This window comes from Lepidochelys olivacea (assembly GCF_965140295.1).
Source record: "Lepidochelys olivacea isolate rLepOli2 genome assembly, chromosome: 6".
Lineage (NCBI taxonomy): Eukaryota > Metazoa > Chordata > Testudines > Cheloniidae > Lepidochelys > Lepidochelys olivacea.
Window position 1 is genome coordinate 88,414,271 of NC_140416.1, and position 14,660 is coordinate 88,428,930.

General features: G+C 49.2%; 2 protein-coding genes across 6 annotated transcripts in view; one reads left to right on the forward strand and one right to left on the reverse strand.

The window, feature by feature from the left end:
- POMT2 (protein O-mannosyltransferase 2) overlaps nucleotides 1-562 on the reverse strand; it is a gene marked incomplete at its 5' end in the record, with an annotated part of 48,923 nt that extends 48,361 nt beyond the window's left edge. For both annotated transcript variants that reach the window (XM_084630154.1, XM_084630153.1), the window contains one exon: nucleotides 216-562. In XM_084630154.1, coding sequence (XP_084486280.1) covers nucleotides 216-562 — 347 coding nt within the window. The remainder of the gene's footprint in view (nucleotides 1-215) is intronic.
- On the forward strand, nucleotides 546-14,093 carry GSTZ1 (glutathione S-transferase zeta 1). Of its 4 annotated transcripts, none has more exons than XM_084630162.1 (9): nucleotides 546-614; nucleotides 6,098-6,149; nucleotides 7,159-7,226; nucleotides 8,323-8,403; nucleotides 8,945-9,070; nucleotides 9,646-9,721; nucleotides 10,291-10,343; nucleotides 12,757-12,806; nucleotides 13,659-14,093. In XM_084630162.1, the coding sequence occupies exons 1-9, from the start codon at nucleotides 561-563 to the stop codon at nucleotides 13,783-13,785; spliced, it is 687 nt and encodes a 228-aa protein (XP_084486288.1). In that variant the 5' UTR covers nucleotides 546-560; the 3' UTR covers nucleotides 13,786-14,093. The 4 variants fall into 4 exon arrangements, with proteins under 4 accessions (XP_084486288.1, XP_084486289.1, XP_084486290.1 ...); XM_084630163.1 differs by lacking the exon at nucleotides 546-614 and adding an exon at nucleotides 1,953-2,083; XM_084630164.1 differs by lacking the exon at nucleotides 546-614 and adding an exon at nucleotides 5,593-5,680.
- The last annotated feature ends 567 nt before the right edge of the window (nucleotides 14,094-14,660 follow it).

Sequence of the window (14,660 nt, forward strand, 5' to 3'; positions counted from 1 at the left end):
GCTGCCGTGCTTAGGCGCAATCGGGGCGGGGTGGGGGGCGGTAGAGAAAGCAGCCCCAGCCCCAGCCGGGCCGCGAGCGCCTCACCAAACCCCCACCTGGCCACGCGGGCTAGCGCCAGCGAAACCCACCACTCGGACCCTCCCGCAAAGAAGCCCCGCCCCCGCGGCCTGACCGCCAGCCCCACCCCCGTTGCCATAGCGTCGCGGCCCCTCACCAGACGTGCGGCGGCTCGGACAGGCGGTGGAAGCGGGAGGCGAAGCTGAGGAGGGTGACGAAGGCCAGCGGGGCCCAGACCCCGCCTGGGGCTTCCAGGGGAGCCCAGGCCCGCGGAGGGGGAGAGGGACGGCTCGGCTCGCCCGCCGGCCTGCGGGGTCGCCGCTGCCGGAGCCCCCCGCAGCGCGGGCCCGACTCGGGCTGGCAGCACCCCGCCGCCAGCGTCATCCGCGCTCCGACACGAGGGAGGCGCCGGCGGCCGGGCACCACCGCGCACAGCACCAAGGGAAAGGGAGTCCGGGCCGCAGAGCATGGCGGGAAGCGGAGGCTGGTTCCCTCGCCGGGCATGGTGGGAGATGTAGTTCCCCGCGCCGGGGGCCGAAGCGTCACCGCGGCTCAGGTGGCAGGTTCAAGCGAGAGCCGGGTCGGAAATGCCACAGAGCGCGCCCTGCGCAGCGTGAAAGGAAACGGCGGGGACCCGTCACCTCCCCGCGCGCCCAGCCGGCACCCCGAGATTGCCCTGCCTGACCCCGCCCCCCCGTTCACCGACAGACACCTCTAGACATCCCAAGACTGCCCTACGTGCCCACCTCCCCCATTCACTGACAGACATCCCGTGACTGCCCTGCCCACCCTCCCATTCAGACACCCCGAGATTGCCCTGCCTGCCTCCCCTTCACAGACAGACATCCCGTGACTGCCCTGCCCACCACTCCCCATTCACTGACAGACACCCTGTGACTGAACTGCCCCCCCCCATTCACAGATAGACAAACCATGACTGCCCTGCCTCTCCACTTCCCATTCACTGACAGACCCCCAGACACCCCAGCACTGCCCTGCCCCCTTCACTGACAGACACCCTGTGACTTCCATTCCCCATTCACTGACAGAACTCCACAGCCATCCCGTGACTGCCCTGCCTACCAATCACTCCCACATTCACTGACAGACTCCCACATCCAGTGACTGCCCATCAGTGACTCCCCCCCACACCCATTAACTGACAGACTCCCCCGCACACACCCAATGACTGCCCTGCCCCTCACCGCGCATACCCACTGCCCCCATTTACTGACAGACCACCCAATGACTCCCCTGCCCACCCACTGTGCACACCCACTGCCTGCCATTCACTGACAGACCACACATACACACAGTGACTGCGCTGTCTACAAACAGCCACAGCTCATGTACATCATGCCCACACCTAGTGCCCGCCCCCATTCACTGACAGACCCCACCCACCACACACATCTGGTGTGCACACAGTGTGCGCACATCCATTGCCCATCCCCATTCACTGACAGACACACCCAGTGACTGCCCTTCCACTGCTCACACACACATCTGCTGGGCACACACAGCACTTGCAATATTTGTCATGCCTATACAATGGTGCTTAATTGATCAGATTCAATTTTATTGCTAGCCAGGTTCACTTTCTGGTTCTTTACCTGTATGCTGCACTCTCTGCATTGCAATTACTTTGGGGGGGGGGTGTTTAAATTCAAATTCTTCACTGAAATTTTAGAAAATAATATTAAAACATTTCAGTTAATATGAGGATTTAAAAAATCTTTTCCTCCTTACAAAAATCTAAACTTTGGGCATAAACTAGCCAATTGAGATGCTTTAAGACCTGGAAAAGCAGCTAGAACTACTACTCCCAGAATCCCAGCAACTGGCAGCATGGCTGGGGCCTCATGTGAATGAGACTGGCAGCAGTAACAGACCTATAGAGAGCACGTGAAGGAGGCTGTGTCAGCCAGTGCAATGTTAGCATCTGTGTGACTTCTGTTCATTCAGAGGCGGAGAGACAGAACAGAGCGGTGCTGAAAGTGCAAGATGAGTGCTGCCTTAGTGAAGGTATTTACTGCTACAGGGCCCAGAGACAGAGAGCAGAAGTGGGGCTTTTTCTTTCACTCTGGCTGCACAAAGAGAAGCTCTTACTTCTCCTACAGATAATGCAGCTTCAGCTGGAGGATCTTAAGGTTAATTCAGAAGCATCTGAAGTGCAGACTGTGCTTTTTCAAATAGGGATGTAGCTACCCTCAACCCCACATGTTTTATGGAAGATGGGTTGAAATTGTGGCCCCTTGATCAGATGTAAGTAATCCGTGGATTCAGTTTAAACCCTGAGTCCTGCAATATCCCACATACAGGCAGACCCCTATGCCTGTACAGAGCCACACTGACTGCACTTGGGCTTTGCCCAGGTAGAACAACTTGAAGGATTGAGACCTAAGTTAGTATCTGGTGCCTCCACATAGATGTCTCCAGGAAAGAAATAAACTGCTTAGTATAAGGACAGCTGCAGAACACAGAAAATTTTGTAAGTGATCAGATCGGCTTTCAACATCTAACAAGAGGCATCCCCCCAGACGGCATGTGTGTTTGTGGGGAAGGCAAGGAATTTGGATCAGAGTTTAAACAGCATGTGCAGCAAATGAAATAGAACCATCATAAATTACAATATATGGTATATTAGTCTCCCACAACCTATAGTAGTGGAACCCTCTGCACATGTATTGGGTGGTTAAGAGCGGAGTGATTTTGGGTTATGAGCTGATAAATGATAATTAACAAAATACAGGTGGAGAGTTTCGGCTGGGTTTCTAACCCTTGGGCATACCTCACAGGACCGCTTTTTCCATTTCTAGTCCTATGTTATCCATTGTTGTCTGGGCTGCTGTCTTGAGGCAGGTAATGCCCACAGGGCTGTTATAATGTTGCGGTCAGAATCAACAGATGGCCAGGATGCAAAGAGCCTGGTCGGGCTGATACAGCCTGAGACATATAGGTATCAGTGAGAGCCTGGGAAGAAGTGACACTTGGAGGAAACAGGGTTACAGGGACATGCTGCCCATGGTGCTCCATGTTGAGCCAAGAAGTTCCCGCTGAGCCTCAAGAAGTATTGCTGTATAATTGAACCTATATGCTGTGTGGGCTGTATGCCCCTATTAAAGATGTAAGCTACTGCAATATGATCCATTTTAAGCCATGTAGGATGTAGCCTTCAACTGCCCCCAGCTGTCAGTGTGATCCTCAGCTGAGCAAAGTTAGGGGGGAAGAGTCAGGTTATTAGCCAGTGAAATGAGCTCCGAGGTATAAGTGTCACCAGGATCACTCCTTCCAGCTGATGCTCTCTAAGCATTTTACAGCCATCAGTGCATTAAGCCTCACAGCCTCCTAGTTAAGTAAGAGTTCTCATCCCCCATTTCACACATAGAGGTTATGTCCTGGGTCATGTACTGCAACATCACAAGCAGAGCCAAGCATAGAACACAGGAGTCCTGACTCCGTCAGCTGCTCTGTTCTTTATCCATACTACTCCCAACCTCCTCACTAAAGAATGAGATGTGAATAGAAACAACAGTCAATGGTTCTTCTCAGTGAAGGAGTTTAGGACTCTTCATGAGGAGAGAGTAATATGATTGGGACTTTTCAGCTTGGAAAAGAGATGACTAAGGGAGGATATGATAGAGGTCTATAAATTCATGACTGGTGTGGAGAAAGTAAATAAGGAAGAACTAGGGACAAATGAAATTAATAGGCAGCAGATTTAAAATAAGCAAGAGGAAGTATTTCTTCACATAACTCACAGTCAACCTGTGGAACTCTTTGCCAGAGGATGTTGTGAAGGCCAAGGCTGTAACAGGGTTCAAAAAAGAACTAGATATATTCATGGAGGATAGGTCCATCAATGGCTATTAGTCAGGATGGACAGGGATGGTGTCCCTAACCTCTGTTTGCCAGAAGCTGGGGATGGATCAGTGGAGAATTACCTGTTTTGTTTATTACCTCTGGTGCACCTAGCATTGGCTACTGTTGGAAGACAGGATACTGGGCTAGATGGACTTTTGGCTTGACCCAGTATGGCTGTTCTAATGTTCTTAGGGTCATGAATCTTCTTTGGAATCTGATCGCACTTCTGCACACCCAGCATGTGACTGGGAGGACTTACTGCCCCGGATCTTCTCTTCACCACCACTTTTTGGGCCTTTTCACATCTCTGGAAGGCAGTGTTAACTTGAGCTGGCACTGGCTCAAGTGCCAAAGGGTCCCAAGTTGTAAAGTAAATGTGATGCTTTCCCCTCATCCCCAGGGGCCTTGAAACTAAAGAGCAAGGTCATCAGCATGACACAATTTACATGCATGACACTCAGTTAGCAAATGATCAGGCATACTGCAGAAACAGAGAGAGAGAGAGAGCAAGCAGGAAAATGTCTTCCTTGAATGGGAGGTTACAGCCAGGGAACAGAGAAGCAAAGGGAAGATATTGCCAACTCCAAGTGTTCAAAAATTCTGAGCAAGATCCCAAAGAAAGATGAACAAAATTAATACATTTTGGATGCTTTTTCTTTGCCTTCTGGTTTTTGATTCCTTAGAGTTTGTGGTTTCCAGTTTTGATCTGCAATCATGACAGCTAGAAAGTTACTATTTTTTTAAATGAAAGCTGAGATTTTCACATAATCTAATGACTCCAGGAGCTGAGGCTTTGTGAAAAATCACCAAACAGCATGAATGTCACAGGAAAATCCCAAGAGCTGGCAACATTGCAGCATTCCTTCCTTCCCTGCCCTCCTACCAACCATTCCTCTGGTGAACTTTGGCTGGGATAATTCAGTCAAACATTTACATTCTGTAAACAGTTTAAATTAATCTAATATTTAGCTATGAAAATAATTTAGTACTTAGATACAGGACTGGAACTCAGGACTCCTGGATTTTAGTTCTGGTTCTGCCATTGTCACACGAGTCAATGGACAAATCACTTTCTCTCTCTGATAGTGTTCCCCTCTGTAAAATGAGGATATCATGACACTGCATTTTTTTTGGGGGGGGGGAAGAAGGGGTGGCATACGAGAGTTAATTTATTAACATTTTTGAAGTGCTTTGGCGTCCTCCAAAGGCAGGAGCTAGAGGTTTGTTATTCGTTAATAAGAAATAGAAACAAGCCATGTGTACAGAGGAGGAACCTTTGTTACATGTTATACACAGTGTATTCCAAGTTTTACACAAAGACAGTCCCTGCTTGGAGGAGCTGGCATCTTTGTGATAACAGAAACTCTGTTTTTAGAACCTGCTCTCCTTTTATTATCCCACCGAGTTGTATTTCTGCACTGGCAGCTTCCAGCAACCCAAAAGTCTCTATAAATATTTTACCCATCGTGACAAAAGCCAGATATCACAGTGATGGGCTCAATATAGCAACCTAAAGAGAATTATAGGTGTGGCTAGTACAGGGTATTCACTCACAACAGAACTGAATCCTGCCAGCTCCTGTTGCTGAAACTTCTGAACACAGGAAGCTATTAAGAATTTGGATTCTGGCACTTTTCTCATTGGCTGTAGGGACCGAGCCTTCCCCCACCCCAGCTGAGTGAAAAGAGAAGGCAGGGTCATGTGGCTTTCACTCTTTGAAGTGAACTGCACACACAGACCATGGATTCCTCTGGAAAGGTGAGATCCAACGGGTTTAAAGCAGCTGTGGGAGCTTTCTTGGTTCCATAGTTAAACTGGAGATTAGCTTCCCTGCACTCAGTACTTGCTTGGATGAGTAACTTCTGTTCCATATTGAAAACATGCATGTCGGTGAATGGCTCAAAGGGCTGGCCCATGCCACTGAGGTTTCAAATGGAGCTTCTCATTGTACACAAAAGGGAATTTTACTTTAAAAATCAATGTCATGATAAAGAAGCCCACATCTGAAAGTGACAAAGATGTTTTGAAGGGCCCAAACTCACCTGACTTGTATCCTTGTTGAAATGCATCAAACTTGGTCAAATTTTCAAAGGAGCAGAGGAAAAATGCTTCCCTCTAGCTGAGAAACTGCTACCATTACCATCATGTAATCCACTCTCCTCTCTCTCCCCTCAGCCAGTTCTTTATAGTTATTTCCGAAGTTCCTGCTCCTGGAGAGTGAGAATTGGTAAGATCTGGTGTTTACTACTTCTTTGCTCTGGCACTGTCAACCCACCACCTTTCTTGAACACTAATTCCCTTCACTAACCAAACTAATCAGTGACCCACTGAGTGAGTGAGAGAGAGAGAGAGATCAGCAGACATGCAACTGAAAAGACAGTGACGGTTTCCTCCACTTTTCCAGCGGGAGGAGAGAGCAAACACCAGAATCAATTTGCATTTGGCGAAGGGGAAGGCTAGTAGGGGATCAAGAGAATAACCATTTCATGTACCCAGTTGAAACTCCAGTGACCATGGACAGACCAGATACTTACTGGGGCTGAAGGAATATTGGTGTGTGTTTGTTACAAACTTTTAACCATCTGCCCACCTTTGGTAGTATAAGGGGGGATCTCTGCTGTCCTTTCTTCTCAGCCCTGGACTCTCAGTAGTGGGCTCTGGGTGACTCCCCCTGCCCTCAGTAGTTCCTTTTTTATTTTCAGACGCTCTCTGGAGCTAGTTAGAGGGACATATTTCCTTCATAAAGCTAATGTAATCCAGATTCCCACATTCTTTAAAGAGGCTCCGTGTTCTGTGCTTGCAGTGATACCGCCTCAAAGTGTGTGATCTTATCTGATCCTGCAAGTTAAGCAGGGTGGGGCCTGCTCATCACTTGGATGGGGACAAGTTAAAACAAGGTTTTGCCAGAAGTTTCATGGGTGACACAGAGCAATCTCCCTTGTGAGCTACCACTGACCCTACACCCCAAGGTGCTTTAATGCAGGGCATAATGGGGGTTATTCAATAGGATGTTAGTACTGACCTCCGTGCCCCAGCAAAGTACTAGGGGGCACTGTATGACAGAGCCACTGTCTTCCATAGCAGATCTAAAACAACCATTCTGAAGGGAAAGGGGTTTCTTGTTTTGTTTTTAAATACTCTTCAATTGAGATTTTAAAACTTTATGAGCCCATTTTCCTTGGAACCTAGCTTTTTAGCTCTCTCTGCCTCTCAATCTATATGTTGTGTTCCTCTAGCACTGGCTCTGAAGGGAATCGCCTATGATCAGGAACCAGTGAACCTCCTGAAGGATGGAGGACAGCAGGTAAGAGGGCAACTACAGTCAGCCTCTCCCTAAGCTGGCACACAGGCTAAGCCTAGGCATCACTAGAAATTTGGCAGCCCAGGATTATCAGAGGGCAAAGGAAATGGGATATATGTTGCCTGCTGTAAAAAGAGCTGTCCAATAGCTCACTTCAGACTTTTTTCCATAGCTAACTGTAGCCTCTGACCTCTTCAGCATCCCCAACTCCCTTAAGTATAGGCTGAGATCAAGAAAATGTCCTGAAACTCACATGTATCAGGCCATAGAGTTGTCTCTCCATGGGAAGGGGCATTAGCACTATTGCTTGGGGGACTTAAAACTAGAACTGGACAGCATGCTAGGGAAGCTCGCCGTCCTGCCTTAGCCTCCAGGAAGGAGGACGAGAGAGAGAGATTGCATAAAACCTAATAGTTTCCTTCCCTCTCTAATGTCTGTGACATTATCCAGGAGGCTGCAGGGAGGCTCTCTGCCTTCAATCGGCATGGGGGAACCAAGCTCATCATCAAGTGCTGCGATTTCCAAGTATAGTCCTGGGTTGTGGATGGGTGGCACCAGAAAATGGAGGCATTTGTCCCGGAGATGCCTGAACCACATTGTAGGGAGTGACTGCCTGGGGCACAGTAGCCCTGTAGCACCACTGAGGCAGAAATCTGCATATGACAACATGGCCAAGCCAAGAATAAGGATAGTGCAATTGCACTGCTGCGGGGGATCAGGGATGGATCTTGCCTTGTCACTTGGATCAATGGATAATGTGGGGGTAATGCACGTGGAGTGACCCCTAGGCCCCAACAGGAGTGCCTCCTGGTGCCCAAAGGAGAGTCATAATGTACCAGGACCATTAGGCCTGAAGCAAAGGAAGGAGCCAAGGAGAAAACATAGTGGAGAAGCCTCAGGGTTTCAGCAGTATCAGAGAGAACAAGACTGCAAATCCATTTGCAAGCAGGGGAATTGGGAGACAGGGTAGCTCCCACCAAACAATCGGACATGGAGAGATAATATACAGAGCTGTGAGACCCTTGAGGCTTTCCCTTTCAGAGAGGAATACTTGGCTCTTCTTGGCTATAGTATAGTAATCCCAGTGTCTTCTCTCCAGTTTTCTACTGAATTCCAGGTAGTAAATCCAATGCAGCAGGTCCCAGCCCTGAAAATCGATGGCGTCACCTTGTCTCAGTCGGTGAGTAGCCCAGCCAGCTCTGCCCATTAATCATTTACTGTGTCCTGCTGCCCAGAGGGAGGACTTTGCCCCTACAGAGTGCCTGGTCTCTGAGTTAGAGAGCACAGGGTATCATTCTGTGATGAGGAAAATGGTCCCCGCTGGGAAGCGTATACCAAGCAGCGCCTGCAGGGAGACTGCCAGGGGAAGTTGTCTTCCTCTTCAGATGGGAGATTACTCTGTATCAGGCACAAAGGCACCTGACATTAGTGATCACAGTTCAGATGCTGTCTCAGAATCCCACCTTTTACTGGGTAATTTGTCTTTCCGTAGCTTCTGCCAGGGAGAGAGATCACTTGTGAGATGAGCCAGGAGGGCTCCAGGTTCCTCAGGGAGTTCTTCCACATCACAAAAGCACACTGTTTGGCATGGTGGTAACCTCTGATCAGAAGAGGCCAGACCTCAGACAGGAAATCTGTCTTTAACTCCTGCTCCTTTGATATGCAATGGGGCTGGCCTCTCCTCCCCAGCCCTCCAGTATCTTATCCATGTCTCCTTGCAGCTGGCCATAATTCAGTACCTGGAAGAGACCCGGCCTAACCCCAGGCTGCTGCCTCAAGATCTGAAGAAGAGAGCCCAAGCCCGGATGATTTCGGATCACATTGTTTCTGGCATTCAGCCCCTGCAGGTACTGTCCTGTCACAAATAGGCGGATGGGACTTCCAGATTGGGTTTGCAGCTGTCTGTGGCTCTCAAACATTGTGACAGTATCATTCTGTTGAAGGGAAATAGAGTGGCAGATCTCACACAGACATTGGCATAGGATCGAATCCAGACTCAGCATGGTTAGCAGCATCTACCTGTTTTGCTGATTGAAAACAGCAAGGCACTTCCTGCAAAGACCACATGCTCTGACCCTGAGAAACATCCATGGTTCCCAGGGCTTCTATTCAAGAAGAGCTGAATTTACAAGCAGCGCAGCAGGTTCCAGTTGCAGGGGTTAGTGCCTCTTGGCAGGGTGCAGAGAGAGCTCCAGGCAAAGAAGTGTGATGTTTTGTAAGAAGGGCAATTCTGAGAAAGAACTGGGATGTGTGGGCCTGTGATCCAGAGACTGAAACCTCGAGTGACCCAAAGGGCTGAGTTTGGGACTGGGGATTAGGGACTGACACCGTATAAGCCCAGCTGACCCTGTTTTGTGTATGACCTGTGGCACGGTTCAGCCTGCTGGATCAAGCTAATTTGGGGACTCTTTGGCCTCCTCAGAACCTGAGTTTCCTGAAACAAGTGGGAGAGAAGAAGCTGGAATGGGCTCAAGGCTCTATCGCACGAGGTTTCCAAGGTACGTCTGCATTGAATTAATCAGCACATCTGCAAATAGCACAAAGCACTGGATGAGCAGTCTGTTGGGCAATCTGCTCCAAAGTCCTGCTTTCTACTGCACAGGAACAGAACAATAAATCATCTAGTCTGGTATCATCTGCTGCCATGCTGGAGCAGGCCAAGGGCCCATCTAACCCAATTTATACCCCTGTATCCTGAACCTTCCTGTTCTTCTTCTTTCCAGTTCTGCTCTTTAGTCTCTTCGTGTGGGGAAGCCCCTCTCCCTGCCACTAACAGCGGAGGCAAGGGGCAGAGGGGAAGAATAGGAAGCCTATTTTGTCCTTTTGAAACCATCTTGGGTCCAAAATGGCTGAGTCCCAAAGCACCCTCCTTCCTCAGCTCCAGTGAGAGTCTCCTTCCCTGTAAGTGCTGCCCTGGGTTGCTTTCTTCTAGCCCAACTCAGGGTACTTTGGTGCACAACACTCAATCCAAAAGGCTGCTGGCAATCTAGCTCTTCAGCACACCCCTTTAAACTGCTGAAAGTGGGAGTTGCTGATTCTTGACGCAGTGTACTGTCTCTTTCTGCAGCTCTGGAGCAGATCCTGCAGCACACAGCTGGGCGCTATTGCATTGGGGATGAGGTAAGGAGATCAGACAGAGCACAGCTTGCAGAAGGCACGGACAGCCTAGCATTTATCTGGGACTGGGTTAAAACATCTCCCACACAGTGGTGGAGGTCAAAGGCTTTGGGCATAGAGGCTGTGGAGTCCCAGCACAACCACACCCTGTGCTTGAGGTATATGCAGACAGAGCATTCCCTGGGCCTCATCACAGAAAGCAGGGCTGCATGCATCCTACTCAACCCATTGCCTGCTCTCCTTCCCTAGCTCCTTCTCCTTTGGGGAGTAGCCATGTTATTGCATTTCACACAGGAGGAAGACAGCTCTCCATTTCCCAGCTCTGTGGGGATGGCAAAAAGCCATGTGCTATAAGAGACATTTGCTTGGCCCTGTCCATATGCTATCTATCTGATTAGATAAGATAATGGGAATTGGCTGGAGATTGGGGAATAGGATACAGTGTCTTTCATCTCATGGGCCTCGGATCCAAACTAGCCTATCAATAGAAACACAGCTGTTTTCATTCACCAGCAGGTTAATGGCCCCCTGCGTGAAATGACTTGGTGACACCTCAGTCCTGTCACTGGTGGGTAGGCATCTGCAGCACAAACCAGCCAACTAAAGTCTAAGGACTAAAACCCCTTTGAGGTGGCCACACCTGGTCCAAGCAGTGGCTGTGGTGATGCCCATTGACACAGGGCTCAGTCTCCAGCCCTGCCACGTCAGCACCAAGTTATCACTAACATTTTAAAGAAAACCAAACAGCCTAACCAGTACAGCTCATTTTGCTACCATTTCCAGCCAGAGCAGAAAGTATGAGAGACTTCAGGTGGCTGCCCAATCCCTTAGCTTAACGTCCTAGTCCTGCAGTTGCTTCACCCCACTAACCCATGGGAGGAAGCTTGGTTTGGTAGCTAAGGTACTGGACTGGGACCTGATAAATCTTCAGCTACGTTAAGGGCATAATAAAGAAGCTGTTCTTAATGTCCACTGAAGGTAGGATGAGAAGTAATGGGCTTAAACTGCAGCAAGGGAGATTTAGGTTAGATATAAGGGGAAATTTTCAAACTATAAGGGTAGTTAAGTTCTGGAATAGGCTTCCAAGGGAGGCTGGGGAATCCCCATCACTGGAGTTTTTAAGAACAGGCTAGACAAACACCTGTTAGGGATAGTTAAGTTCACTTGTTCCTGCCTCAGTACAGGGGGATGGACTTGATGACCCCTCGCCTCCCTTCTAGTCCTATATTTCTATGAAGAAATCTGGGTAAATTCCTTGCTCTGCCACAGTGTCATTAAATGACCCTGGGCAAATCACTACTCTCTCTATGCCTCAGTTCTCCATCTCTAAAATGGAAATAGTAGTACTTTTCCCCGCACTCTTTGTCTGTCCTATTTAGGTTGTAAGCTCTGTAGTGCAGGGACTGTCTGTTAAACTGTGTGTGTACACATACAGCCAAGCACAATGGGTCTTTGGTCTTGGTTGGTTCCACTTGGAGCTATTGCAATGCAAATAATAAGCGAGGTTAACTTATCACACATCCAACTCTCCATCTCCAACTGGCTGTCTCCTCCCTCTTTGGAGGGGCACCTGGATTTGTTTGCACAGTGGCAGGGTTGCCCTAGGAATCTCATGGTGCAGGGCTGAACTAATGAATTGGTCTCCATGGTGCATAATCATGCAGCTCTCCTGGGGCCAACGGCAAGCAGCTGCAAGTGATTCCCAGGGTTCCATTCTGCATTGTTCCCACACCCAGCAACTGAGCCAGCTTGCAGAAAGAGAGACCTGTGCAGCCCTGGAGCTCCCAATTTGACCCTTTCATGCTGCATGGAAGCTGGTAAAAGAATAATTGCCCTCCCTCCATTGTGGAAGGAGCAAACAAGCTTCGTTTCAACATGGCAACACCCATCCCAGTAGAAAGTGGACTGAGAGCCTACAAGCCCCCAAAAGGCATCAGAAAGTAACAGTTTATGGTCACTACTGTTCCAGATAGCCCTGGGGCAGCTGCCCTAGAGGTGAAAAGCTTTGTATCCCACCCCCACCCCTGAGCCAGTCAGGCCCCTCTTCTTTCATTTTGTGTAACACCTGGTGCCAGTGGAAAGTAAACACTGAACATTAACATGTACAATCATTTTCATCTGTCAGCAGGTCACCTCTCCTGCACTGGCATGGATTGGGTTTGGGATAGCTGTAGTTTGCAATTGAAACAACCACCCACTGTTGATTCCAGGCCCTGAAAGGACCTGGACTGGGAGGCAGCCTCCTGCTCTTCATAGGGCCCACTCTAGCATCAGAACTGTACAGAACAGGGTGAGTGCTGAGAAGGGCCTTTTGGGGAAAAAACAGGCCTGCCAAGCTGTAGCTCCAGCCAGTGCACTAAAGGGCAGTAGGGTGGGTTTTGAATTGCTTTGACCAGTTTTCTTTGCTCCATTGCAGGTTTCCATAGCTGACTTGTGCTTGGTCCCTCAGGTTTACAATGCTGAGAGGTAAATGACAGCTGGTCAGCTCCATTAGACTCCATTTCTTGCATGAGAGGCCCAGTTGATGGCCAAGTCTGACCTCTCTCCTGCTGATGCTCAGGCCAATTAGGATAGCACTCCCCACCCCCCAGCTTACATTGCCATCAGGGTATTCTTCTCACCATGATTTTTTCCATTTCCTAACCCCTGTATCTTTTGAGCGCTCACAAAAACAAGGAGCTGGGATTTCTTCCCTAAGACCCCCAGAGCAAGACTGGCAGCTACCCTCACATGAGCTTAGACAGGCCAGATTCTGTGTCCCTACCTATGCAGAAAGCATAGGAAACACAGCCTCTTAGGGCTAGTAGAAGCCCTTACTGAAAGGGCCTCTTGCAGCCAGAACTGCAGTGTTGCACACTCTAGGAGAGAGAAGATACTTGGATATCATAATGACTGGCAACCTTATTTAAAAAAAAACAAAAACGGGGGGGGGTGGGGGGGAGAGAGAGAGGCTGTAACACCAGTGCGGGCATCCACTCTAGGAAAAAAGGTATGTTTCTTGCCACATGCTAACCAACACAATGTAACACACAGGAGGTAAAATCCTAGTGAAGACAAGGCTGCTTTCACACATTAGCAGGCCAAGGTAGATCCTAGGGATGAGCTTAGCTAACACATGATCAGAACACACCTTTTTTCCTGGTGCAGACTAGGCCCCACTCTGCCAGATGATTCTCCCCTGCTTGACTTTTCTGGAGCTGTGTGCTGATCATGTTGCCCTGGGTCCGTGGAGCAGGGATTCTGTAGAACTCCCCCTTAGTGCTTGCTGCTGGACTGTCTAGCTGGGAGTATCTGACTGCATCTCTCTGCCCTTTGTAGATTTAAAGTGGACCTGGCTCCATACCCCACGATAACCAGAATCAATAAAGCCCTTCTGGAGCTAGAGGCATTCCAAGTGAGCCACCCATGCCGGCAGCCTGATACCCCTGCAGAGCTGCGAGCCTAAGGCCTTCCTACAAGCGGGCTCTGTTCCTCTCTAAAGCATGAGGGCAGGGGTGGCAGAGAAACGGATCACACCCTGCCGGAAAAAGAAAGCCACACAAGTGCCCAGCAGGCACCCATAGCACTGATGCATCCTTGCCAGCTGCAAAGAAGAAAGAGAGCAAGCACCACTGCCCCTTTACTCTGAAAGTAGCTGTGCATGGCCCATTGCAGATCTGAGTATGGTAGGGAAAGGTGATGCTTATCCCAATCAATGTTTAACTACCTTCAGTCTCACCATGCAGTAGATTAAAGGAGAAACATCAATAGCTATCTTGAGCCCTGCATTTGTGTGGCTTTGGACCCAGGAATGGGCTTGCTGAAGATATCTTAGCTCTTTTATTGTGGAGGGTGAGGGCAATACCCTTTGACAGGAAATGTTCATAGCAAGATTGAGTTGTACCTATAGGACAAGGCCAGCTTGAGGATGCCTCACTTTCACCAGCCATGGAAGAATATCAAAGAACCACTCAGCGCATAGAGTAAAACTAGGCCATTAACACACTAGGCCTGATTGTCCCAGCACCACACCACAATTACAGTAACCCCATTGACTTCAGTAAATACCAATTTACATGGGTGTAAGTGCAAGGAAGATCAGGCCTGCCCTCTCATCCTGCAAACATAATGAGAGCTAGACCCAAACCCTGGGTCTCTCTTCTCTTGAAGGGAACAACTGACAGCTACACCACACCATGCCTGCCATGCCAGCATGAAGGAGATTAGTTGTCCCAGGCTTCTGGGTGATCTATATGTCTTCCCTTCACCAAGCAGCAACCTGGTAGAACTAGTCTCCCTCACTGCTGGCATAGCAGCCAGCTCCCCCCTTAGCCAAAGATG